Source organism: Lepidochelys kempii, chromosome 12 (assembly GCF_965140285.1).
Source record: "Lepidochelys kempii isolate rLepKem1 chromosome 12, rLepKem1.hap1, whole genome shotgun sequence".
NCBI lineage: Eukaryota > Metazoa > Chordata > Testudines > Cheloniidae > Lepidochelys > Lepidochelys kempii.
The window spans coordinates 7370302-7397903 of NC_136391.1; the positions used below are offsets into that span (position 1 = coordinate 7370302).

At 46.6% G+C, this 27602-nt stretch overlaps 1 protein-coding gene across 4 annotated transcripts; it reads right to left on the bottom strand.

Moving 5' to 3' along the window:
* Positions 1-91: 91 nt before the first annotated feature.
* On the bottom strand, positions 92-27326 carry KATNB1 (katanin regulatory subunit B1). Of its 4 annotated transcripts, none has more exons than XM_073307404.2 (20): positions 26889-27326; positions 24555-24857; positions 21508-21638; positions 18055-18172; positions 15365-15465; positions 14684-14725; positions 12857-12940; positions 11877-11992; positions 11291-11362; positions 10888-11038; positions 9761-9948; positions 9497-9627; positions 7044-7094; positions 6760-6836; positions 6019-6138; positions 4284-4433; positions 3745-3821; positions 3189-3263; positions 2065-2181; positions 92-1386 (listed from the first exon to the last, which is right to left on the bottom strand). In XM_073307404.2, exons 2-20 carry the CDS (start codon positions 24592-24594, stop codon positions 1254-1256), a joined length of 1974 nt encoding a protein of 657 aa, XP_073163505.1. In that variant the 5' UTR covers positions 24595-24857; positions 26889-27326; the 3' UTR covers positions 92-1253. The 4 variants fall into 4 exon arrangements, with proteins under 4 accessions (XP_073163505.1, XP_073163503.1, XP_073163501.1 ...); XM_073307402.1 differs by lacking the exon at positions 26889-27326 and adding an exon at positions 26255-26339; XM_073307400.1 differs by lacking the exon at positions 26889-27326 and adding an exon at positions 26143-26215.
* Positions 27327-27602: the final 276 nt, after the last annotated feature.

The window sequence follows — 27602 nt, forward strand, 5'->3', positions numbered from 1 at the left end:
CATTAGTAAGCTGAGCCCTGCTTTCACCACAACGTTCCCAGCAGGACAGAGCAGGGCTTTGGGTGTTTAGAGACTCAAACGTTTAACACGATTTTCCAAATAAGTTACAAATTTTTAATAAAATTCATTATAAGTTAGTTTCCTGAACAGCAGGCTCCAGCGTATTAATGGTGGGGAGGGAGCCCTCAGCACAGGAGCCTCCTTCCCTACAGGAAAGAAGCAAGAATGGACAAAGGTTCTGACAGTCATTTATTGAAAAATCTCTAAGAGTCCAATGGGTGTAGCAAGAGGTTGGTCTGTGTCCATCTGCCTCTCACCCGCCCACACACTCCCAGCTCAAAACCCTCCCCAAAGGCAAACACATAGGGCAAGTCCTGGCTAAATTCCATTTACAAACAGATCATGTAGGCCCCATCCCCACCTACTCCTAGTTAGATTTTAACATAACTAAAGCTACGCAGCCAAGAGCCACTAACAGGGATCTTAAGCACCCCCGCTATCAGGCAGACCACAAGACAGCCTCCACTGGAAACAGGGCCTTGAGACGTCAGGTGTGACACCAGCAGGACTAGTGCTGTGAGATGTCCTGACTCAAATCCTCTGAAAAAGTTCCCCAAGGAAGGGGCTAGTCCCAGCCGCCAGTGGAAAAGCACTAGCCATGTCCACGCTCTAGGAAAGGGGCACTCTGCCCAGAACCAGCTCTCCCGCAGTGTTGCACTGGCGATACCCAAGCAGAGGGAAGCTCCTGGAAAAGGGATTCCATCGCTCATCTGACTGTGAAGGGAAAAACGGAGCAGGCCTCCAGGTCCAGACTCAAGTGTTCCAGCTGGTCTGATCCACAGCCTCTCCGTGGCTGGAGTAGTCAGGTAACAAGCGGGCTGACGATGAGTATGGGAGTGGGAGACAGCGGAGTGATGGCTGATTCTGAGCCCCCACCCCAGGGAGGAGGTCTAACAGAGAAAGAGCTGGGTAAAAGTTCTATGAAGAGCTGAACTTAAGTTAGCTCCACATAAGAACCAGAGAAAGGTCTTAGCTCCGCTGCAGTCTTCATCCAGCCAGGCCCCTCCCACATGCAGGACAGACACCTCCAAATCAGGTTTTCAATCCAGCTCCTAAGGCACCAGAGGTGGGGCAGGTAGCCAGCGGGGACTTCGGTTTCCTGCTGTGCTCTGGGGAACAGGGATGGACACGGCATGAGACAGATGGAACTAACTGAACCTGTGTGTTTGCGCGTGTGGAGGTGGAGGCAGCTGTCACTCAAAGACAGCCATGAGGAGGTGAAGCTCACGGAAGGCACTGCCATGGCGGCCACTCAGTCCAGACTTGTTCTTTATGATATTGCTGATATTCTTCAGCTGCTTGTAACACAGTTTGCACTTATGGAGCCTGCAAAGAAAGAAGATGGACAGGGCATGAATCCGCAGCAAGCACTCCCTGGGGTTCCTGGGAATATGTGCTGGGAAGGAGGAAGAACGCCTGCATCTCTGTGGCTCGAAGAGACAGAAATATCAATGGATTTGTGCGAGTAGATGTTTGGAATTCTATCAATGCTATGAGCCAACAGCTCTTTTTCTACTTGTTTCCCCGCCCCGAAGGGAGCCAGTTTGCGATGTAAGGAAGTGCCATTTCAACAGAGCCACTTTTCAAAGAAAAACTGCACTTTAAATGAGGAATCTTGCAAACCCAATTTCAGGCTGAAGCCAGTTGTGGGCGGTCACTTAAGGAATACAGCCTTAAAGGACAGTGGCTGTTTGGTATTCACATGCGCTCCCGGAGCAGTGGGACACTGCGCATGTTGGGGGAAGAAAGTAGTAGCTCAAGTGCCTGAATTTGCTTCTCAGGCATGGTCCTTCATCGCCTAATGCCAGGTGCTACCCATGAAGGGGCAGGAATACCCTGCATAGCTTTGCAGCAACCCCTCTAACTCCATGAGCAAGACTGATGGGGCTGGGAGGGCATCCATCCAGCCTCTAACTGTCCAAAGGAAAAATCAGCGTGATGCCATGACATCAGGAGAGGGCTCGTATGGCAGGAGGCGGCGTGGCAGCGGCTAGGGTGCCTTACCTCTCTTCTCTTGTGATGTCCACCCCAACAGACGGTGGTGCAGCAAGAATATCGGTGATCAGTGGCAGGAATCTCTGGAGAATCAGCTTTAAGGAGGTGCAGCCAGTCTGTACATAACTGACACAAAGACACAGAGGGTCAGATGTCACTTGACTTTCACTCCCATATTTACACCACCTGGCTGAACGTGTCTTACAGCTCACTCACCAACTTAGTATCCTGAGGTTGGTGTCCTCAAACAAACCTCCCCAGCCTGCATAAAAAACCCTCCTGGGGAAGAAGGGCTAATAAGAGGAAGGAGAAAGGAAAGCAGAAGCTGGGCCTAAACAGCAGACAAATACAAACTATGCCCACACTCTCAGAGACTCTGACATTTGACCCCTGCTCAGCAACCTGTTCAAGCACAGAAACGTTCTGCCTCAGAACTCAATCTCCATAAAACCCACTAATACTCATGGTTGAAGAGTAAAAGCCGGAAGTCGTTCCTTGAGGGACATCCTGCATTTCTTTATTGTGCGTCTACGAAGTACACAGGATCTTCAAAATGACCCAGAGGCTGCCTCATGACCAGTTCCCAGGTCCAGGTCCATCTGGAGCAACTTGCTTTCTTGGTTCCCCGCCTACCTATCCAAGAGCTCCTGTTCTGTGACTAAACATTTCAACCAATGTCCTACATGCTCAACTCCAATTCATTCCTTTGACTATCTCCTCTCCCAACCCTAGTTATAAATTCCAGGTGGAGTATTCCAAAAAAACCTTTGGTCCAGTCATTGTTTAAAGCCCAACTATTCTGCCTCAACCTCTTCCCTGGCTCTGCCATAGCTACTTTCAATTCAAAATATCTAGAACAATCTGCTGCTCTCAATGTCCGTCTTGTAGTGGGTAACAACTCCCACCCCAAGCAAACCCTATCCTCCACGTTTCTTGGTTTCCCCTGTGCTCCTCCTGACCTTTGGCCATTGCACCTCTCTCTTCCAGATGATGTATCTATGCAGAACTGTATCCTACATGGTTTTCTGGTATTTTTTTTACTGAGCAGCTGTGTAATACCCAGTGAAACTCATCTAAGAATGCCACAATCCACCTGCTTGTCCCCCAAGGAGGTAGCTTCCTGAACACCTCACCTTTCATATTTGCTTTGAAGGAGCTTCTCTATCTGAGGCAGGATTATAGTACACAGATCCAGTTTCCAGAGAGACCTGAAAAGAAAATAACACACTCCAGGAGAAATGGAGACAAGCCTCAGGGGGCTTTCTGATTCAACACAAATAATGCATTCAGACCCAAAAAACTCAGCCAGTTCAGCCTGAGCTTTGCTGACTGAGTTCACTCACTCCACCTTGTGATGGAAAGTGGCATAATAGCAGCTCTGGTCATTTCTGGTTGGATTCCTGAAGAACTGGCTGAAGTTCTTCTACAAAACTCATTTTCCTGATGAGACATTAACTGCTAACAATGAAGGCACTGCAAGAACTAGTGCCAAAGACCTGATCACTAGTGTTGCAGGCTCAAAGATGTGACTAAAATGCATTTGCTCTTACACTGGTGGCCATATGCTCAATATAGGAGATGAGTGGATGTTAGGATATGTCTAGTCAATATCAGATAAAGCAACCACAGAGCGTAGAAGGTACCTACTGGACACATTCTTACACAGATGCAACAGCTGCAAATACTCACGCCTTCTGGTTGACAATGTTCAGTAGGTCCACTATGACAGAGAGATCATTGATAGCCACAGCAGAGTCCACAGATGTCTGAGACAAGGGGAGAGGAGATATAGAAAAGTTAGTGTGAGGCTTACACTAACAGACCCCATGTAATCATTATGAGAATCACTTTCTAAATACCAGGCACAGGGACATGGTAATAGAGTAGAGAAGAGCATGCTGCCACTAGCCACCCTAACACTTAGCAACACACCCACTGATTCACACAAGGGTCCTTATGTAGGAAACAGAGAAGCTCACAGCTACTCTAGTTCCAATTGCAGCCACACTACAGTTCATTCCACATTTCTTTTGAATCATATAAAAAGAATGAAACAGTACACCAAGGTGCAATGATAGGAACCGATGCTTGGATATCATCTTCCTGTAATCGGGGGTTCAGAGCCAGTTCTGCGCAAGTTGAGATGGCCTGTCCAATTGCTGTCCTACCTCCACCCCACAGAGTAAGTCTGACCTGTCCCTAAACGCCAGTAAATCCCACTTCCTTGCCTTTATGTCACCAGTGCTCCACATCGCTCGCACAGTGTCCAGGTTCTTGTGGCGGCTGGTGAGCACCACACACATAGTCTCATGGCCTTTACGGATCTGGGACATGGCTTCCTCGTCCACTATCTCGCATTGGCTTTGGTTTTTCACAGCCTGAGGTACAGAGAAAACATCAACTGATTGGTGACAGCAGAACAAGATGCTGTGGTCTGAGACTGTGAGAAGTGGATAAAGAGGAGCCTTCCTAGGTCTAATCCTGCTTCCCTTGGCAGTAGGAATATGGGCTATCCGAGAATGAATCTCGGTGTAATTGAGTCTGACCTTTCTGGCAGCATAGGGACATGGTAAAGAATTCATATTCTCCAAGTTTGGACTTTTGTTCTCAGCAAGTTTTAAGCACAAAATGAACACAGCTAGTGAAAACTAGACCTGGGAGAGAAATGGGATTCTTTCTGGTGGAATTTTTCACAAGAAAAAAAGTCTTTATTGACATTTTTCAGCTGGAGAACATTGATTTCCCATAGGAAAGTCCAAAGTGAACATTTTTAATTAAAATTTTTTTATTCTGTTTCATATTCAAATATTTCAGTTTGTTTCTTTCAAACAGAAAAATGTTTGTTTTAATTTTCAGCGTGTTTCTCCCACCCTCTTCCCTGCACTGGAAAAAAAGGAAGAGAAGGTGGTAAACCTATCTTTCATGCCTTTTTACTAATTAACAGTGGGTGGATTCTCCCCTCACCCCTTTGGCTGTTTCCCAACTCCAACTGTTAGAAAACAGTTACAAAATGCTGGAAAGGAGGGGAAAAAAAAAGTTTGTTTTGAGACAAACCCCATTTCCAATAAAAAAATTTCAATCACAACATTTTCAACCAACCTGAGTTAAAAAACCCAACACACACCAAACCACTCTGTGGATTTAATTAGAGGCTTAACTAGACTTCTGTCTAAGCCAAGCTGGAAGCTCCCTTTCATCTGATCATGTTCCTAGTTTGGTATCAGAAGAGTGCCTTGGCTTGGGAAGGACTTTTGCCTTGGGAAATTCTAGGAGCCATCCCTGATTTGGGAGACAAAGGTGAAAGTGAAATAATTTAGAGACAAACTGACACTTGCCGCAATACCTATAAAAAAAACTTGACCGATGTTAGGCAGCTTGTGTGCTGGCTCACTGCCTATCATGCTGACCTGTACTGTCCCACTGTTTCCTTGCGCTCCCGTGTCTCAGGATCCGTCCATTGTCACTTGTCTCCTATTTGGACTGTAAACTCTTTGGGGGCAGGGACTTTTTGTTCTGTGTTTGTACAGCAGCTAGCACCATGGGGTCCTGGGCAATTGCAACCAACCAAGAGCTTGTCAGTAGTTAGGGGTGTGAGGGTCCCTTGACTGATAAGGCGTGAGCAGAGGGAGGGCGAGACCTGTGGTGTTCCTCTGAGGCCACATTCAATGATCTGAAACACAGGCTTATGGAATCTCCCATGGAGCAGTGATTATTTTTCAGTATGAAGAGCCCTATTGCAGGGGTGCCCCACATCCCAGCTCTGTCTCACAGGTTTGTCCCGTGTTCTTTTTTTAGCCGTCTAAGCCAAGGCTGAACATAAGAAAATCCCGCAGTATGTGGTCAGAGATGGCACCAATACAACCTCACAACCGAGCACAACCAATCCAGGCCTACGGCACTGCTACCCCGTACTCCCAAACCACCTGCTTAACTCTCCTGCTTTAGAGCAAGCTAGTTACTTACTGGCAGAAAGTCAGAGGCCTTCAGCCCAATGGGCGCATTCCTGGCTGCAGGAATCACTGATGGCTCTGCTCTGGTCACAGGGGTTGAGGAGGCTATTGGTGGCCTCTGAACCAGGTCAGGCTGCAGGAGAAAGTGAAATAGAAGTTACAGCAGCAATACCCTGCCCCAGGTCTCACACCCTCTCCCTCACCCACTTCCTTCTGGAGCAATCTAAAGTTTGCTGGCATGGCAGGCGGGGGAGGGGGGGAGGGGAGGGGAGAGAGAGAGACAGACACTCTCCGAGGCATGTTGTGAGGCTTAATTAACGATTGTGAAGAGCATGGAGATACTCCACTGAAAGGCATTAGGGCCGCCTGAATGTGAATGGAGAGGCCCCATCCTGTGGGGCTCAGTTAATCTTCAGATACAAAGAAGCCACGGTCTAAGAATCCCGTGAAATCTGACAGCTGTTTCTCTTCAATGCACACTGGGGCTTTGAGGCACCAACAGAGACAAGACTAGAAATCTGGAAACAGAATTAAAAGTAGCAGAGTCAAAATCTGCTTGTAAATGAACCCAAACTGGAGATCTGGCTTCGAGCTCTACACCTGGCCCTGCCCAGATCAGTTTTCCCCCTTTCTGGTCTCCACTCACGTGCACTGGAGGGACTGGCATGATTAGCAACATTCCAGAATCTCCAGTGCTTGGAATTCATTGGGAATGGGGATGTTGAAAGATCCTAATGGCTCACACGGTACATACGTTTTCTTGGTTTGGCAGTGGGGTCTGAATGTCCACGACTTGGCTGGGCTTTGCTGCTTCCTTTATGATGACAGGCTCTGGAGTGAAGGAAGGAAGGGGAGGAGGGAAAAGTCACACTCTATCCCTTTCAGGAGAAGCTTTCAGCAGAGGTTCTATGTAATTCAAGTGTCTGAGTACAAGTCATGTGACTCTCTGGACAAGGAGCATCCTGTTGAAACAGCCACCTGCCCCCCTGATTCCCATCCCACCCTCACCCAGCATTCAGGTGGACAGTCCCAACTCACCATCCTCGGGAGGGGCTGGGAAGGGCTCACTCTTTGGTGGTGGAGTTCGAGCTACAAGAAGGGGGAAAAAAGAAAGCCAAGGCCACAGATTAGCACAGAGCAGCCTTGGGACTGGTGTAACTCACAACAACTAAGCAGATTAGGACAGTTACTGACATCGAAGCCTGGCTTATCTCCTCTAGAGTTTAAATGTTGTTATTGTTGGGTTTCAGCTGAAGGTTTGTAGCCACTGTGGCTGTGAGGAGCAAAACAGACCAATACGTTCCCATAATTCAAAAGGAGCGAAGTGCAGAGTCAGGCAACATGTTCACAAATCAATTAGATTAGTGAAGCAGAAAAACGTATAAAAAGATAAGGGATTATTAATTACACCAGTAAGGAAGTTAATATAACTAACACCACCACCTTAGACAGCTTAGATAATTTTAACCATTTAACCCTCTACATGGTCATAGCTGGGCTTTGGACTAGACACTTAACCACCCACCTTAAATGGGAACCCTTGGAAACTATGGGGTTTGTGCAGTATGGTGCCTACTGCCATAATTCTAAGTGAAAAGAGATATCTAACAATCCAGTGCTCCGTCTTGATCTGACCAGAAAGGCATCCCGCTCAAGATGGAGCGGTTGGCTTCTGGGCCATACCTCTATATTACAAACGAGAGGCTGCAGTTTGCTTCCCCATATGCTAGTTAGATACAGCCTTCTAGTAAGTTGCCAATGTAGCCCTTGGTTCAGAGTTCCGTTTTAAAGAATTTTAAATAGAGGTTTTCTGAACTCCAAATAGTCACAGGCTGTGCCAATTAGCCAAAGATCAGTCCTTCCTCCTGGAGCTGATTATCATAGAATCATAGAATATCAGGGTTGGAAGGGACCTCAGGAGGTCATCTAGTCCAACCCCCTGCTCAAAAGCAGGACCCATACCCAATTAAATCATCCCAGCCAGGGCTTTGTCAAGCCTGACCTTAAAAACTTCTAAGGAAGGAGATTCCACCACCTCGCGAGGCAACGCATTCCAGTGTTTCACCACCCTCCTAGTGAAAAAGTTTTTCCTAATATCCAACCTGAACCTCCCCCACTGCAACTTGAGACCATTACTCCTTGTCCTGTCCTCTTCTACCACTGAGAATAGTCTAGAACCATCCTCTCTGGAACTACCTCTCAGGTAGATGAAAGCAGCTATCAAATCCTCCCTCATTCTTCTCTTCTGCAGACTAAACAATCCCAGTTCCCTCAGCCTCTCCTCATAACTCATGTGTTCCAGACCCCTAATCATTTTTGTTGCCCTTCGCTGCACTCTCTCCAATTTATCCACATCCTTCTTGTAGTGTGGGGCCCAAAACTGGACACAGTACTCCAGATGAGGCCTCACCAATGTCGAATAGAGGGGGACGATCACGTCCCTCGATCTGCTTGCTATGCCCCTACTTATACATCCCAAAATGCCATTGGCCTTCTTGGCAACAAGGGCACACTGCTGACTCATATCCAGCTTCTCGTCCACTATCACCCCTAGGTCCTTTTCCGCAGAACTGCTGCCTAGCCATTCGGTCCCTAGTCTGTAGCTGTGCATTGGGTTCTTCTGTCCTAAGTGCAGGACCCTGCACTTATCCTTATTGAACCTCATCAGATTTCTTTTGGCCCAATCCTCCAATTTGTCTAGGTCCCTCTGTATCCTATCCCTGCCCTCCAGCGTATCTACCACTCCTCCCAATTTAGTATCATCCGCAAATTTGCCGAGAGTGCAATCCACACCATCCTCCAGATCATTTATGAAGATATTGAACAAAACCGGCCCCAGGACTGACCCCTGGGGCACTCCACTTGACACCGGCTGCCAACTAGACATGGAGCCATTGATCACTACCCGTTGAGCCCGACAATCTAGCCAACTTTCTACCCACCTTATGGTGCATTCATCCAGCCCATACTTCCTTAACTTGCTGACAAGAATACTGTGGGAGACCGTGTCAAAAGCTTTGCTAAAGTCAAGATACAATACATCCACTGCTTTCCCTTCATCCACAGAACCAGTAATCTCATCACAGAAGGCGATTAGATTAGTCAGGCATGACCTTCCCTTGGTGAATCCATGCTGACTGTTCCTGATCACTTTCCTCTCATGTAAGTGCTTCAGGATTGATTCTTTGAGGACCTGCTCCATGATTTTTCCAGGGACTGAGGTGAGGCTGACTGGCCTGTAGTTCCCAGGATCCTCCTTCTTCCCTTTTTTAAAGAGTGGCACTACATTAGCCTTTTTCCAGTCATCCGGGACTTCCCCCGTTCGCCACGAGTTTTCAAAGATAATGGCCAATGGCTCTGCAATCACAGCCGCCAGTTCCTTTAGCACTCTCGGATGCAACTCATCCGGCCCCATTAATTAATTAATTCTGAAGCCTCCAAACCCTAATCCTTGCTACCACCCGGAAAGCAGAACAGAGTCCGGTACTGACTGATGGAATTCTTGGGCTGGAAGATCTCCTTGTAATCCTCTGGATTCTGGATCTCAGCCTTTGATTCCTTTTCATCCCGGTCATCTTCACTGCTGGGACTGCGCCTCTCGCTCTCTGAGTTGTGCTTCACTCTGCCAATAAGAGAGTCCCAGTCAGGAGCAGACTGGCAGGGTATGTTAGAGAGAAAGAGCACTAAGTTCTCCGCTCCTTCCAATAAAGCATTTGGAATTGTGAAGCACACACCCGCATCAGATTCTTCCTTACCTTTGGGGCTTGCTACAGGTAGTTGATGGCCTGTCATAGATGCGTCGAAGGGAGGACCCTGTGGGGGTGGGCTGAGCCAGAGGCCTATCATCTTTGATCGGTCCATGAAGACCAGAACCAGACTTTGTGACTCTGCTGAGGTCCACAACGAACGAGGAGACTGTACTCTGCGAGACGGAAACCCCTATCTGCCAAGAGCAAGAGTAAGGCAAGTTGTTAGGAGTCCAGTATAATGTTAGCCCCTCTAAGCTGAGGTCCCATGGGCTGGACTTAGGGTTTCTTCTCCTTTAAATCAGTTACATAACTTGTTTTGAATGGCTTCTCTGTGGTGTTATCCCAAAATAGTGACCAGAAGGGCCTTTAGCAACTGGGAGCGTAAGCAAGGTATGGAAGAATCTACCAGGGAAAGTTACTGAGAATGTGTCAAAGGACATTAACTAACAGATCAGACATTGGTTAAAGCAAGCAGAAAAAGGGCACTATGAGCGTATGCCAAACAGCTGCACTAGTGAAAAAGAGAAGCAGCTTGGCAGAGGGGCTCGTGAATGAGAGTGGAACTTAGGAAACCTAGATCCAACCCATGGCTCTGACAATACTTCACTAAGACTTAAAGCTTGTCATGTCACCTCACCTTCTTATTCTCGCCCTACCTGTTAGATGGGATAGAAAGGCCACTACTGCTAAGGGTTTTCTTCATGATAGTTGTCTGCATACAGTCGTGCTCTTGGCACTGGGGCTCAAACCTTTCTAGCTAGTATTCTCCATTGGGCCACATGCTCGTGGTATCAAATAGCCAAGCTCCAGGGTGCAAAAGGGACTAGAGCCCCAACTACCACCCATTTGTTCCTCAGGAAGCCAGACAGACGTGGAGCGGGGTAAGAGGGAGCAGCACGTGGAACTACACAAGCAATGATCCAAGGAGAAAACGATGCTGCCCCATGTTTATCCGTCATTCTGAGACCTGCTGAGGAGCATGGTACCAGCATTAAGACTGACCATGGCCAACTATGAGCTGTGACAGCCTAACACGGCCAGTCTGTAGAAGTCAGAGGCCCAGTAAGCAGCCCAGGGAATATTTATTTGGTATTTCTCAGACTCTTCTCTCCAATTCATGAAGGGGAACTCACCAGCTGGTTGTTGCAGATAGATAAGTCAGCCACTTTTCCCCAGGTCACCAAGACCACATCAAAGCAGCGCTCAGGCTCCCAGCCATACACACGTAGTGAATCCTGGTAGCCGCTATACAAGCAGCAGCCATCTGGGTTGAAAAGAACACACCTGGAAAAGGAAAGAGACCAAGATTTATCCAAGACTTTACTAACTCAGATAGTCTTTGAAGGAGACCAGGGCTGAACATCCTACTTCACCAGAACACCAGGGACAAGTGCCATAAGTGTTCTAGAGCTTCAACTTCAGCAGCATGAACTTTCCTTAGCAAAGTGTCCCATTAATGAGAACTCGGCCTTTTAACCAGGCCGAACCCATATGCTAGGTCGCTACCGAACTCACTATGGTACAACTATAATGTACCTGACAGGAGTGGCCTCTTCTTCAATGCAGCTCACCACTTGAAACTTCTCCAAGTCCCAGAATCTGACTGTCCTGTAAGCACAAAGAATGAAAGGAAAGAATAGCTGTAATTCTAGAAAGCCAGAGACCCAGACCGTTATAATAGTATGTAACAGTATTTTCTACTGCAGTTTATTGCTGTGTGCTAATGATGACCCCCCCAACAGTAGGTAATAACGCTAAAGCAGAATTTGGATCCAGCCACAGATGCAAAAGGAGATGCTTATTGGCTCCATAGGTATCTAGCACTGACCCAAAGCCATGGATGACTCAGTGGGGACAGGCTGCCTGCTGTGGCTGCATTAGTGTTCGACTCAAGTCTAGCTCGTTGATTCCTAGTGTGACAGAAGTTGCGACTAGATTTTGGGAGAACATGGTAGGATCTGCATGGAATCATACCACATTTGCAATCTGCAGTGCAACTGTCCAGCTCCTCCAGTGGTGGGAATGTCTCGCCCCCTACATGAACAGCAATGCTCCCAGGAGGGTGGAGACCAATACAGGAGCAGATGAATAAACATCTTGCTTTTTCTTTCCCTGCATGTACCTGTCAGCGCTGCCGGAGGCCAAGAGGTATTCATTGGGATGAAATTCAACAACGTTTACTGGGCCTGTATGTCCTGTAAACTCGAACATTATCTTCCCAGCCGCCAGATCCCACAGCTGGAAGAAGGAAAGAACAGTCAGGCTTGAGAGAGGATGTGTCTACCCTGGATTGTTCTCCACTGGAAATCTGCTAGCTAGCCCACAAGCCTGCCTCTGGCAGGTAATGACCAGGGCCACGAGAGTTCTAATCAGACTGAGGGTTATTTCCAGTTTTGTTTTTATTTGGAGATTTGTCAAAGAACCTCTATCATTGTTGAAGACTGGCAAGAATATACAGTGGCACTAGAGGGGGTTTCAGTAGCTAAAAGAAGAGGTTTTTTAAGTCATGATGTGCTATATATTATTTTACCTGTAGGGTTTAACTTTTCACATCATCTGGTCTTCACTTATAAATCTTGGGTGCAATGACTGACCTGCTCATCTGAACGGAGGTTGAAAATGAAGCCAGCTTCTTGCCCAGAGCCCTCCATACCACAGCAGAAGAAATTGAAGAGTTGCTGCTAGAACAGATACTTTGCTGAATTCTCTCTGCATTCGGCAAGTTGTGTCCCTGACAGCTCTTTGGAAAGTGCACATGCTTAACCATCCAACTGGCTGAGCTTTCATTTTCAGCCTCAGGTTCACCTCACCTGGCAGTCAATGTACCCTCAACCTTTAGAGGCAGGACACTCTTGTATGTTGGACAGTAAGGAATTATATTTCACTTAGCCACATCTCATTTCTGGCTGTTTTGCACTGTTGGACAATGGTCCCTGCTCAGAGACTTACCCTATGAAGCTAAGGGGCTCGCATCACTGCGAAGTGAGCTGGAGTAGGTGGGGTAGAGAACTGGCAACACAAATTAAAGAACAGTACCCCTGCCCTTCCACATGCCACAAGGAGGAACGGCTCTTGCCACACTCTTGATAATGAATATCATACCTTTACAGTGTGATCATCTGCAGCGGATGCTAACCACTTCCCATCAGGACTAAATCGGAGACACCTAACTGCTTGTGTGTGACCCTAAAAAAATACAACCACATACAGCTTGCAATGGGTTTGCACCTTCATTGTGCCCTTAGGAGGAAATCCTAGTTTCCTCTTTCCATTTTATTCTGTGCTTGTAACAAAATGAAATCAAGTAATGTTTATTACAGTTTGAAAGATTCCATAGTATGGTGGCAAAGCTCACATGGAAGGTCCCTGTGTGATGTTATCTAATTAGAATACGACCATACAAATCATTGTTGCTACATCTGTTATATAACTGCAACGAAACTTATACAAAGTGTGACGCATGGCCAGAAAGGGTTAAGCATCCTGAAGGATAAATGACCCAGATGCAACCTTTAGGGACATGTTAGAAAAGTATGCGAATGGTAATTATGGCCATCCCATGTTAGATAGGCTAGAACTTTGAAACACAACCTGTATTGTTAGAGAACTGGAGGTGATACTAATTGTATGTGTGTACTTATATCCTGTCAGATGTTAGCCAGATAAACAGACAGTTCCTGTCTATCACTATAGCTATTGATTCAGAGATTAAAAGGACATCTTAACATTAAAATGAACTATAAACATAGTAATATCACTGTATTCATCTCTCTTTGAAATGTATAGTGAATCACCTGCCAATGGTGGAAAAAACAGGCAATTGCCTTATGTTAATCCATATAGCTAATTACCGGAGATGCTTAGGAAATAGATCTATTTCAAAGTATCCACGATTGCCTATTGTTTGCCTAAGGACTCTGAGCTGTCAAGGAAGACCTGGAACTGTATAAGAATGCCTAGGGTCCTAAAACTTTTTATCTCAGATCTGCTTGATGCTTCATGCAGGGGCAGCTTAAGCCAAAAGGCTGAGATCTCCAGTCCTAACCTGGACTCCCCCTGCATATGGATATTGGACTATAACCTATGAACTAATTCTGAAAGAACTCTTTGCATCTACAAAACTCACCATCTCTACTATGAATCTGATCACAGAACTGTACTCATGTCTGTATGTATACTGATCTTTTAACCAATACTCTCTCTTTTTTTTTTAAATAAATTTTAGTTTAGTTCATAAAAATTGCCTGTAGTGTGTATTTGGGTAAGATCTGGAGTATTCATTAACCTGGGAGGTAATGTGTCCAATCCTTTGGGATTAGTAGAACTTTCTTATATGATGAATAAGATTTTCAGTAATCCTCATCATATTTGACTTGGGTGTCTGGGTGGAGGCCTAAGGCTGGGTGGCTTTAAGGGAACTGTGTTATTGGCTTTTGGGTAACCAGTAAGGTATTACAGAAGCTGTTTTGTGCTGGTTTGATAAATGTAAGTATTGGAATATCCACCAGCTTTGGGGATTGTTTGCCCCATTCTTTGCAGTTCACTCTAATTGAGTAACTCCAGTGTAGCTCCTTGGGACCCCAGTCACACCCTGCAGAACACGAACAATTCATGTCTCCAGCACAAGGGCAATGCATCACTCCACTGCACACTCACTCATGGGATGCTCTGTAAGCACCATTGTCACTGACAACACATAGTACATTTACTCTTATGTTAACCATTTCTTGCAGCCTCTCTATCCAATCAGGCTCTGTACAAGTGGTCAGGCCATTCATTTTCATTGCATGGACTTCACAGGTCACATCACTCCAATTTCCAATACCAAGGGATTAATAAATTAATTCTAGGTGATCCCATCTCGATTCCTGCGTAAGTCAGAGAGAATCTCCTCTCCCCTCCCCCAAATGATAGTGAAGCACACCTTACCTTGTACCGGAAGACACAGCCTTTTCTTCTTACATCCCAGAGCTACAGGAAAGAGCAACAAAAAACATGCTTAGAACCACAGTTATGAAGGACCCTGAAAGTCATAACAGAATGACAGGTCTCCCTACTACAGAGCCCATAAGTACTGTAGAATAGCTATGGGACAGGTGCCCAGCAGCTAAAGGGGCTGCTAAAACACAAGCCCATGCAAAGTATATTTCTTTACCCCTCCCTCCCCCTGCCCATGTAGGAATGGCCTGGAGTCAAGTTGTAACTTGAAGTGTTCAGAAGAGAGACGGCTGGCAAGACATTTCATACCATGAAAGCTAAATTCTTAGGGCCAAATGCAGACCTGCTATAAGCAGGTGTAGCTCCATTGATTTCAATGTAATCACACTTGCTTACACCAGATTTAATTTGGCATCTAACACCAAGAGGCTTGAGAAATAAACCATAAACCCTAAGAGATGAACCAGACTCCTATTATTAGGATAAATTTCAGCTATAAGAATACAAGCAGGAATTTCACAAGCATCTATGAACACACCTCCTTACACACATGCAACTGATACTTTACAAACCTCCAACAGGACAATCTTTTTTGCTGTCAAAACAATCATGGTACTCTGATACATATGCACAGGGGATGAAGAGGGTACTTCCAGAAAAGACTGGCCTTACCTTGATGTTAGTGTCCAGGGACCCCGAAGCCACAAAGCTTCCAAAAGGATGGAAATCAAGGCTGCAGATATTTGCCTTGTGACCCATTAATGTACGAAGAACTGGAAAGAAAGTAGCAGCACAGAGAGGGAGGAAAAACCCTATTAGTCAGTGCTAATTTTCCCCACAGACAATCCACAATTCCAGCCATGCTGCCACTTACCATTAAATACACACGGATATTGTATACTGGCCAGTCTGTGCACAGCTTATTCATCTATGTACTGTGACAGATATGGTATTTTTCTGCAATATCTTTTGGAGACCTTACTGAATCAAGTTTAAGGATGTCTGGGGTGCATCATATTAAATAAATGGTTGATGTATTACTGCGGGCTGGGACTGCACGTAATCTCTATCTAGGTGGGACATGGAATGTGAACCCTAGGAAGTGTTATGAACTTCAGAGGACTATACCGGGGTGGCGAAACTTACTGGCCCTCTGAGTCACATACAACAATCTTCAGACGTTCGAGAACTGGGGTGCACCTGCCAGGGCTCGGGGCTTCTGCCCCACGGTGGCTGCAGCCCCAAGCCCCAGCAGGCCCGCCCTGTGGCAGCTGAAGCCCCGAGCCCCGGCAGGTGATGTTTGGAGGGGGACATGTGGAGTCATGTGCTCCCCCCCATTTTTGCCAGGATTTCCTGACCCCACTCAGTCACATAGTGCTGCCGGTCCCCCTCCCTGCACAGCAGCTGCTGCAGCTGTCAAGCTGGGAGCTGTGGCTGTGGGGAGCAGCAGCAGCAGGGAGAGTCACTACTTTTGCTACTGCCTCTTCCCGTGGAACTAAAGCAGCAGCCCCTCCAGGCAGCTCCCCGCTGTTTGCTACTGCTTCGCCACAAGGAGCTTACACGTGGGATCTGCAGGGAGGGGATGCGTGACTCAGGCTGTTGGGGGGCAAACCTTTAAATTCTGCCCCCCCACTCTCAGCAGGCACCAGTCGTCTCTAGCAGAAGCCCCTAGCCCCATCACAGAGCAGAAGCCCCAAGCTCCCTCTCCCACTTTGGTAGGCAGAGAATGAGGGGGCGTGAGAGGCTCAGTGAGACACACGTTAACTGTAAAAGAGCAGAATGTAGTTCGCAAGCTGTAGTTTGGCCACCCTTGGACTGTACTAAATGATGTGCCAGACAAGAATGGACTTTTGGGACAAACCGTTTGCCTGTGGAGTCGAATACAAATTCCCCATCTCTGTTTATACAAACACCCAGCCTTTTGAAGTGGTGCCCTGAGGAGGGGACCATTGTCTGCTGATTATCCCTTCCAGGAGTCTCAAGATCAAAGGCTCAAGCTGTATAAAGGAAGGACTGATTTATTCACAGGTGTGCTAGTTTTGAACTAAGGATGTTTAAACACAGAACCACCCCTTGGTGGGCTTTGAAGGACTTACTCCTCCCAGAGCCCTTGCTGGAGTTGGGGGTGATGTCTGGCACCTATTAGCATGTGTGTAGGTTCTTTTCTTGTTTTTAATACGTTTTCTCTAATGCTTTCATCTTAAGAATAAATGTGCTGGTCTAGAAAGGGCTGATAACTTATAACAGCTAGTAATTAGAGCTGTTCATAGCCTTCGGCAAAATAGCAAAACAGTAACATTCTGGTTTGCTGGGCATATCACAGTATAGGCAGGGAACTGTACAGCCTGGAAAAACCCCAGTCAGAAGGGGAGAAACACATGGGTCTTTGCCCAAGAGAAGTGACAGCTGAGGAGCTGGGAGCCTAGAGTGGGCTCCATGGTCCACCAAGGGCAGAGGAATGCAGGTGCAGTTCCTCTGAATTCTGACATGTACATCATTTCATAGAAATGCTTTTCAGTCGACTTCCGCTAAACAAAGAAACTGCACTAAATGGACTGTTCCAGGGACCCTGCTTTACATGGTAATGCAGTTAGCAAACATTAATGCAAGCCACAAGAAGATACATAGGGGGGAAACAGGAAAAATGTATTTCTTGGCTGAGACGTTTAAGTGACACTTCAATGGCTATTATATTAACTTTCAGAGTAACAGCCGTGTTAGTCTGTATTCACAAAAAGAAAAGGAGTACTTGTGGCACCTTAGAGACTAACCAATTTATTTGAGCATAAGCTTTCGTGAGCTATAGCTATGCTCAAATAAATTGGTTAGTCTCTAAGGTGCCACAAGTACTCCTTTTCTTTTTATATTAACTTTGTATCTATAAAATGCGCCCTCAATTGACTAGACTCAAGAGCATGACTTCCACCATCAACGCTCTAATAATGCACCATGTTTCATCTACTGCAGATTCCTGGCAGGTGTCCTACAATGATGACTTGCACATGAACATGACAGAAATGCACAGGCCAAATTCCTAAACATCCAGCCTCTTAAGTCAGGCTCAACATGAGACTATGTACATTCACACAAACCCCATGTGTACATTTATAACTGTTCAAATGTATACGTGCATTATGCAGCTTCAGTAGAACACTCCAAAGCATTCTAACAATACTGGTTTTGAGCTGAAGGAAACACTATCAGTCGATAAGGGCCTATCCAGATTTTTGACCTTCCTAGTCAGGACCTCTCCAGGTCAATGGGGATATGTGGTATAGGGATTTCCCAAAAGTTTGTACCACCCTGCTGTGCTCACACACTGCTGACTTAAATGGAAGACACAAAGGAGAATGGAAACCTACTTTTGGCAGCTTCCAGATCCCATACTCGAATGGATCCTGATTGGGATCCTGCAACAATGAGCTCTTCATTTGTATTGATCCTCACACTCTCCACTGGTGTGGTATGGCCTGTCAAACTCTGCAAGGAAAGTCAACAGTAGTAGTCAGCAGACTGGAGGTGCAACTCTGAAAAGTCCTATGCGGGCACATGGTATTATCCTGTAACTGGTTTGGCATGCTGTTTTGCAACAGGCAGGACCTCCTTACCGCACAGCCAATTTGGCTGGTCCTCCCTCCTGGCAGCTCTCAGTGTGGTATAACATTCTAAGATGCATTGCCTCCCTCAGCCCCTGCCAAGTACGGCTGGTGTCACTCTGCGCGCATATCCCCCGAGCACTGTATCTCTTGCTGAGGCACTATGAGATAGTTGCCCAGATTTTCTCAGAACGTGCCGACACAAACACGGGTAGTCAAGCAGTAGGTGTGGATGTACAAATTAGGTCAGCACATGCATATGCAGTGAAAAATATGCTGTATAGACACAACTACACCAGGTTTGTTGTAAATGAGTCAGATGACTGTCATACAAAACCACAGCTGTCCTTACAGCATAAGCAGGACTATCTGAAAGCCTTCTCACAAGCAAAGAAGTACACGTTACTAGCCAGCGTTGGCTGCCCACCAACAGTGCTACAATAGTACTGCAGCATTAGCTTGATGCAACAGCTACTGCCATGTACACAGTGCCTTTCATTCTCAAGGATCTCAAAATGCTTCTAACTTGACTGTATAGATACTGTGCAATAAGTAACCATTTAGTTAAAATGCCCGTGCCATAAAACACGTAACACAAAAATAAGGAGTTGTTCCAATAATCAAATTAATATGTGCATAATAATTAGTTAATATGTGCTGTTATAGGTATTTTAGTACCATTAAGCGATGCTTATTATTCCAAATCCAAACTCTTCCTTTATTTGTCCTTAGAATGGCTCCCTTGAAAAATTCAATCCAGCTCTCTCCACCCTTCACATTTATTAAGGTAACACCAGGGAGTGACAAGTTAAAACCCACCTGGATCTTTCTGCAGTTTTTGCTTGGGATTGCTTTTCTATAATATTGCAACTGTTAACGTTTTGTGTGCAACAGAGAACTCGGACTCAAATCAGGGGTCACAAAGCTGTAAGTCACTTGCCTCCCCTCTCCCCAAGGGTACTGGGGGTCCTAGAAAATCAAGTACTAAAGGTGAACTTCAAAGCAAACAAAAATCCCATTGAGAACATCTCTATACACCATAAAGCAGTAAAATCACAGCGATTCCCCTGCCCCCATCAAATAAAACCCGTCTTTTGTTTTGTTTTTAAAAACAACAAAAACACTAGAAATACTAGGTCCTGACTTCTCTCTCTTCCCTGGAAAACCCAGGCAAATGTGCAGAAGCCTGGATGGTGACATCACAACAGTCCAAATCTAGTGCTGCAGTTCTCTCTGCCCTCAATTGGGGGGGGGCGGTGAAGAGATGCTGAATCTTATGCCCCTGCTGACTAAACTGAAACCAGTGCCCTGGTTTCACACTGCTCTGACATCACCATGCAGATCCTCCAGAGACATTGCAAAAGCCTATGGGAAGGAAACAGCACTGCCAATAAGGGATAGAGATTTCTTGTATCTACTTAGTCCTCTTCACATTTCCTGAAAGATGCCAGTTCAAACGAATGGGTGTTTGTGTGTGTGAAATGAAGTGAAAACTTCCTCCTTCTATCTTTCTCAACTCAACTCTCCTACCACACCAAGTGTCCCCTACATCCAAATCAAACATCAAACCAGGATGCAGCACAGATAAATGCTAGCTGCCTTTATAATTGGCATGTGCTCAAGATCATTTCACATTATTGTGGTAGCTTTACTCTTATTATAGTGCATTTGAACATGCTGCACACAGCTTCTCCCTGCCCAGCTTATGGCCAAATCAGCACAATATCCTGACACAGTTTTATGCAGAGGCAAATAAAACATGCAGCCGTAGATATGATGCAACTGAGAGTGCATCCTGGCCTAGGATGTGCCCCAATTCCAGGGTACAAATCTCACCACCCTGAATATTAATCTGTAAAACAAGCCTATCCTAAAACTAAGCCTTTAATAGTTTGCAACCCTGTAATAGTTGCATGCTGCAAACAACAGCAAGCCCAATATGTATTGTCTGAGCAAATGCTAGGACGGATGTTAAAGGTAGCCAGACATGCTGGATTGCCCTTGTTTTGAAAGACAGTTCCTGTCAGTTACTAACTAGGATTTTGTTCCTTCTTCACTGGAAACAAGACTCTGGTCACCCTGCACTCAGTAGCACTGATGTGCTATGAGCTAATGATATCTTTTCCCCCAACCCCACAGCCACAACTCAGCTGCTCTACAGAGAGAGGTGATGTCTGCCCTCTCACTGAACACGAGACACAAAACCAAGAACTGTGCAGGGGCAGGAGGGCTGCTCTCTCCAAACCCCCCATGTCATGAAGATCTTCAAGTATTCAGTGGGAGACTCCATTACCTGCCCTGGCCTGTCTTCAGTGGGAGGACGAGGAAGGAACCAGTGCAAATGTACCTTTTAAAACCTTTTTGAGTCAAGCCAGTGCTAGACTGGGGGAAGAGAGAGAAGATGGGGTAAAGGAGATGAAGTGGAAAATCAAGAGGAAGGAGAAAAGAAGAGTGACAGATGGAGAGGAACAATAAAATAGGTAACATTTTGGAGAGAAGTCTGGAGGAGGAGGGGACAAGCGTAAAGAAGAAAAGGTGAGTAAAGGAAAAAGAAGAAATGCCTACAATGGAGAGGGATGAAAGAATTAAGAATTACAAGTTTAATTTGGGGGTGAATGAGAAAACTATGGGGACACAGAAAGAGGGTATCTTATTGCCTGCCCCACATATTCAGCTAACTGTGAACTCCTCCTAAACATTTCTCCTGTTCCTACCACCTCACTGAACGGATATCACTTACTAGAGTGATTTACCTCTGCTCCCCACACAGCTGGTGATCTCCCCAGTATGAATTATGAATCAAGATACTAGGGTAATAGAAAAATGTACACATTGAAGAAATTAATAATTTCCATTTTTTTTAAATGTCACTCATTTTAGACCCTTGTCATCTTTGAAGGCCACTGTCACACAGTTGGGCCTTAGCAGGGCATGGGAAGAGAGGTATAGCTGGTTCAGAGTCATGTGAACTGAAGGGACAAAGCCACTTTCAAACTGTGCGCGGCTGCTGGATAACATCAGTCCACCAAAGCTACCTTACTGTGTTTGTGTCCCAATATAGCTTTGTGAGCACTCCAAAGCAGACGAGAGGGGTTGGTAAAACCTAGCTGGAGGATTTATGACATTGCCAGACTCTCTCTGGCTCTAACTATGCAGACCAATTGCCTCCTCCCACAACCTACCCACAAGCAAATAAAAAAAAAACCAGCCAACTCTTACTATGATGCAGTTGGGCTTGTTAACAGACCATATATTGACCCGACAGTCCTCTCCGCCAGTTGCCAGCAGCCGACCTGAACTTTTGCCCAGAACCAGCGAGGACACGTTGCTGCTGTGAGCTGTGATCTCTTCTGCACAAGACAAAGCAAACAAACAGTCACAACAAGTATTTGTACGATACACAATTCCTCTCCTGAAAGACTAGTAATCCACTGGGAAAGACTTCCCAGTTTTCACTGCGCAAACTGCAGTAACCTAGAGTTCCGATAAGAAGCCCCGCTACTTACTTATCTTGTTTGCAGCAGCCCCTCTTGGCCCTATCTGCTATGCTTGGTGATATATGCCAATCAACCTTCATCATCCCACTCTAGTCTCAGTGTGGTTCACAGTGACTATCTTATCTTACTAATAGTGACTCAGTAGCTTTTAAAAGGAGAATTTGCTTGGTTCCAGCACACTCCTTACGGAAGCTAGTTCATCATCTGTACCTGTGTGAACTCTCCTGGCCAGATGAAGGGTCTCAGAAGTTGGCATGGTACAAAGCAGTTACTGATCATTTAGAGAAAGGCTCCCTAATATTGTTCTGGACAGTAGCAGAAGTTCACACTGTCCTATCTGAGCCAAACTTGCAGGTTTGCAGTCACACGTGCTACCTTGCCGAGAAATTAAGACTCGGCACCTGGGATGGGCGGAGCTCCCTTCTACTTGAATTTTGGCAGAGCCTTTGCCTATATTCTCAGCATGTAACGTAGGTGAAGCAGAGCAATACAGTTAGTTTGGGGGCAGTGACAAAAGATGTCCCTATTGGAGGGATGGACATAGATATGCTTTAGAGGGGTTGAATAAGGAAGTAGAATTAAAAAGGTGTTTGTTTTGTTTTTTTTTAAAGTAGCTTTTCATAAAGGCTGGGGGAGAAGATAGCCCCAGGACCCCGGTGGACTCTGGAGACGTCCCACTATAAACGGCCAGATCTGCATTTGTTTTACATTAAAGGGCACTTTAAAATGCACCCAAATTGTTAAGTTTTTGCCAAATGCATTTACCAATTCTTTAATATCACAGCTAAAAAGTTCTTGTCTTTTAAAGGCAGCTAGATTTGTTTATGAAATGGTTACGAAACATTTGTAAAAATGCTAGCTAATAACCAATCCAGCCTTTGTTCTGATAATTGGGTGTGAAGCAGCTCACTTTTAATAAGTGACACTAATATTCCAAGACTTCAGAGGGCAGGAACAATTGCATACTCTTTGATCTGATGATCTCAAAGCACATTACAGAAAGCGAAACCATGTAACTTTCACATTAGCTAGAGAAACATCTTTCATGTTTCAGTTGTAATTAGGTTATTAATTAAATGAGAAAGGGACATTTGCTGAGGATGTACTTGCAGTTTAATGAAAGACCAATATTCTACTAAATGACAATACTAAACCAGAGCATGTGTCAACACATGAAATTCAAAGGCACATACAATACTAGTTACATAAATCCTCCTTTGGTATTAAGGGACGAATAGTGACTATTTAAGATTGGGTGGTGCAAGTACTGAATGTTGTTGTGAAATGTGAACATTTGCATAGCCTCCCTTTATCTTTTATTAATAATTTTTTACAATTTTTAAGAGTCATTGCTGAAGCATTCAACCCCCTGAATAAATGCCAGATGATAATTTTATGCCAACATTCAAAAACTGGTAGCAGAACCCTCTCTCTCTGAAGTGCTGATTTCCCTAAGCCCACAAACCCTTTCATAAAATGCTCTCTCATTAGCTACTACACATTGGCTCAGCAACCTTTAAGGCCCTAATTATCCTGGCTACACCTCTTTCCTAGCACTTGAATGATTACTACTCTGAAGGCAGAGCTAAAATGAAGTAGGAAATAGTGATAGTAAAGATCAACAGCACGGGCACGGCTGCCGAATGAAATGGGATGGAGATTTGAAACGGACCAAGTGCTGTCTTTTCCAGTAATCTGTGAACTTCAGCGGGGGTGGGGTGTTGGGGGGCGGTGGTGGTGATGGGGAGAGTAAGAAAAACATTTTTTCTGATTGTGAAACTATGAATAGAAGAACCAACTGATGCCAGGTATATAGTGCTATACAGCCTTTGATCGTATACACCAGTTAACTCTATTAATACAGTTCTATTAAACATACAGCAACCCAGATAGGCAACATTCTCACTAATACAGTTCTGGGCCTCAAATACTCAGCCTGGAATGCACATTTGTGGATAATCAACTACTTCCTACTTGTTCTATTGATCTTCTGACATCTCACAAAAAATTTGCAACATCTACAGGAGAAGCATTTTTCTGTGTTTCTCTTTTTGACATTTAGGAGCTGCTTTGCCACTCTTTTTCTTTGGAGAAAAGATCAATTAAAAACAGACGTTTACTCCCTCTCGTGAACCTTTTATGGTGAAGCCAGAGACATAAAGACCTTGTAATAATCCCAGCACCCTTCCTGCAGCGATCCAAGAACCTACTGTACCTATAGCGATGGTAGAGGCAGCAACAGAGAGCAATCCAAAAAGAATATTGACATTAAACAAGTGGAACACTCCAAGGCAGGCTTGGCTTTATTAGCGTTCCAACCTGTTCACCAGCTGTTCTTATATTATATTAGAGAATTAGCAGGTTGTTACAGACCTGAAATTTAGAGAAAAAGAGAGATTTAATATCCAAAAAAACCTCAGACAACAGGAATTGAAGACAGAAAGGAGGATGCCCTATCATCATCGTTGCAAATCCCAAAGGAACGTATCCCCTAGACCGATCTCTAGCTATGTCCTTAAGTCACTCTGGCTGGATGTTCAGAGGATGCCCTATGCCCTTCCACAATTCTCTCTCTGCCCTCCATCCACAAACAGACCCCTGAATTTTAAAAGAGTGCTCTATTGTCACATTAGAAAGGGAGTGGGTAGTTCCCTGGGGAAATTTCATTCATACCACAAAATAGAACAAGAGGCCTCTCTCTTCCCCTTCCCCCTTTTTCAAATAGAGAAATCTAATGAAGGACAAGAGAACACTATGAAAGACACTCACGCAGCTTCCAAGCTGTCTTGGTGGCAACAGAAGTTGCCATTTCCTTATTCAGTTCTTTTCTGATGGCCACTGAAAAAGTGCCCCCTTTCCTCCCAACAAAGGTTCGCTTTGCTGAATTGTGTGGGGCTCAACCCCCCAAGCCTCAGTTTCTGCTGTTTGATCTGTTCAGACACATTTAGGCTAATGCAATTCCTTTCAAAATTCTTATTCTATTGTATCCAGAACAGTGGCCAGTTTCCTTCAATCGATAGGCCAGATCTTGAGTTCTGACTTAGTCTTGATCCATATCACTGAGCTGTATGCCTGGAGAAGAGGAAAAAAAGAAAGAATCTTAACGTTTATGGCATTGTCCTGTGATACCACTCAGTCAGTACAGCAGGTGCAAAGTTCAGTGTATAGTTGTAATATTCATCTATTTATTCTGCTTGTAACAGCACCTAGCACAATAGAGTCCTGGTTAATGACTAGGGCTCCTAGGTGCTATGGCAATACAAATAATGAATATTTATTTAATTATTATTTGTGAGGAAGGTCATCAAATCCTGTTCTTCTAGTGTAAGCTAAAGAGTATGGACTGGTTGCCTATATGACCACTTCCCATCTCCCAGCTTTCAACAACAAAAGCAAAACAAGGCTCAATTCAATAAGATTATCACAGGGCTAATCAGGGGTTATTAATACACTAATTATTACAATTAAAATAACTAGAATAGTTCAATGGCTAGGTCCTGAAGATGTTTACAAGTCAGCGTAACTAGCACAAGGGAAGAAGCTTACTAGGCAACCACTTATCTTAATAGGTCACCCAAAAGTTTCCCCAGACCTACTGAATCAAGTTCTACTCCACCTTTATGAGGAAGCCACTGCTGTAAAGCCAGTGAGTTTTAAACCCTTGAGCTGTCACTCAGGCTCCGTACAGAAACTGAATGAAGGTGGCAGCTTTTCCTGGCCATTGCTAACATACGATCCGTGCGGCAGAGCCGCATCCCCACACGAGTATCTACCCCCTGCCCACCCCTCTCTGGCGAGACTCATAGGCGAGCAGCTTCATAAGACGCCCCGCAGCCACGCGATCCAGGGCGCCCGGGAGTGCGGCTCAACTCCCCCCCCCCCCCCCCCCCGCGCCGGCCCCTCCACGCCAGCAGCCCCCACGCCCGGCACGGGGGGAGGAGCCACCTTTACAGCTTCCCCCAATAGCTCCGCGCCGAGGGGTCCCACAGCCGAGCCCCCCCCCCGCCGGCCGCGGGAACCGGCACGTGAACACATTCCAGCCCCAACAGCTCCCCGGCAGCCCACCCGGGGGAGGCGTCCCCGCCCGGCGGCCTGGGGGAGGGGCGAAGGAGGGTCCCCGCCCCCACACCGGGCCCCCGGCCGGGGGAGGGGAGAAGGAGGGACCCCCCCGCCCAGCACGCTCTGGGCCCCCGCCCCCATGAGTGGCACCAAGGCCCGAATCAGAACCGCGCCCCACCCCTCACCGTGGGGCCTGCGAGCCGGGGGGGGGAGGGGAATTAGACCCTCTCAGCGCCCCCCCCCCCGCCGCAGCCGGCATGCGGGGGACGGACCCGACTCCATGCCCGCCCCCTCCTACCTGCAGCGGCTCCGAGCTCCGCTCCGCCTTCCAGCCCGGACCCCCCACCTGCTCCCATCCCCCACCCTGATTGGCCCCTGCCTGACAACCGGCCCTCACCCTCACAACAAACCTCGGGCCTGGCCCCGCCCCCACGCGGCCTTCGCCGAATCGCACGCGCCGCCTGCATCCGGGCCCACCCGCTCCGCGGCAGTCCCGCCAATCAGAGCAGCCCATTATCCCCGCCGTTCTTCGGCCGCCCAGCCGCCGCCGCTGCTGAGGTTTCTCGCCCCGCCTCTCCAGGCACACTGACCAATCACCGAACACGAAGTGGGGTCAAAGCCCGCCCGCACGGATGAGCTCTACCAATGACAGATCGGTTGGTCGCCTTAGCAACCGCGGAATTCCTGGCCACTCCCAGCGGGTCTTGCTGGCTGAGCCCCTACTAGGTAACCAATAGAGAAGGAGAGAGAGAGAGAGCGCCCCCGTGGGATGGTGTAGCCGTGTCGCCGCCATATTGGCTTCGGGCAGGCATATTGGCTTCGGACATGGCTTCTCCTGACTGTTCCGAGGGGAGGGCCCTGAGCGCCGGTGACCCGCCCGTGCCCGGCCATTGCCCCTCCCCCCGGGGCGAGGCTGGCGTCACGGCCCCTGCCGCGATCCGGAGGCTGCCCCTGGGGCTACTGGCGCGGAGGTGGGGTCGTTGAGAGCCCGGGGCAGAGCTGGGCTGGCAGCGTGAGGCGGCGAATAAGAAATGAGGCACAAACCGTTGCGGTGAGGGTGATGCAACCTCTGGGGCAAACCACCGGCGGAGGTCGCGGGCTCTCCGTCTCCTCGTGTCTGCGCAGCCGGCCTGGGTGCCGGAGACAAGGGACTGGGCTCAGGACGGGGGCAACTGGGTGAAATTTAATGGTCTGTTATATACAGGCAGTCAGACTGGATGATTTACTGGCCCTTTCTGGCCTTAAAATCTATCAAGAATAAGATTATGGTTACATCTTGGGGAAATATTCCGTAGCAAGAGAAAATGGCCACGTTTCAATGACCTGTCCTGTCCCAGTGCATCTGCGAACAGCCCCCTAATAATGCTACGGTGTTTGTGGTGGGCAGCAGCCCAGGAACCGCTGGGCCATCTGTTCTCTGGCCTAAGCTGTGTGCTTCAGAGCAAGGAGTAAATCCCCTCTCCCCTTCCAGGTTTCAGGGTGACAGCCGTGTTAGTCTGTATTTGCAAAAAGAAAAGGAGTGCTTGGGGCACCTTAGAGACTAACCCATTTATTTGAGCATAATAAGCTCAAAGCCTATGCTCCAATAAATGGGTTAGTCTCTAAGGTGCCACAAGTCCTCCTCCCCTTCCAATGCCCCACGTTGGGGTATTCTAATATTTCATAGCAGAATGTGTTTCTGATTTTCCCAGATTGTAATCAGTATCTACCTGTGTGATTTGGTGAACTATCTGCAAGGTGAATTCCCATGAAGTTATT

Bases quoted from the DNA above. Each gene is read 5' to 3' on its own strand.
- KATNB1 (XM_073307404.2), bottom strand. From the start codon at position 24,594: ATGGCAACTTCTGTTGCCACCAAGACAGCTTGGAAGCTGC. The intron at 11,363-11,876 runs GTACATGCAGGG...TTGTGCTTACAG, and splicing joins GCCTCCGGCAGCGCTGACAG to GACAGTCAGATTCTGGGACT. The intron at 9,949-10,887 runs GTGAGTTCCCCT...TGCTCTTGGCAG, and splicing joins CTATCTGCAACAACCAGCTG to ATAGGGGTTTCCGTCTCGCA.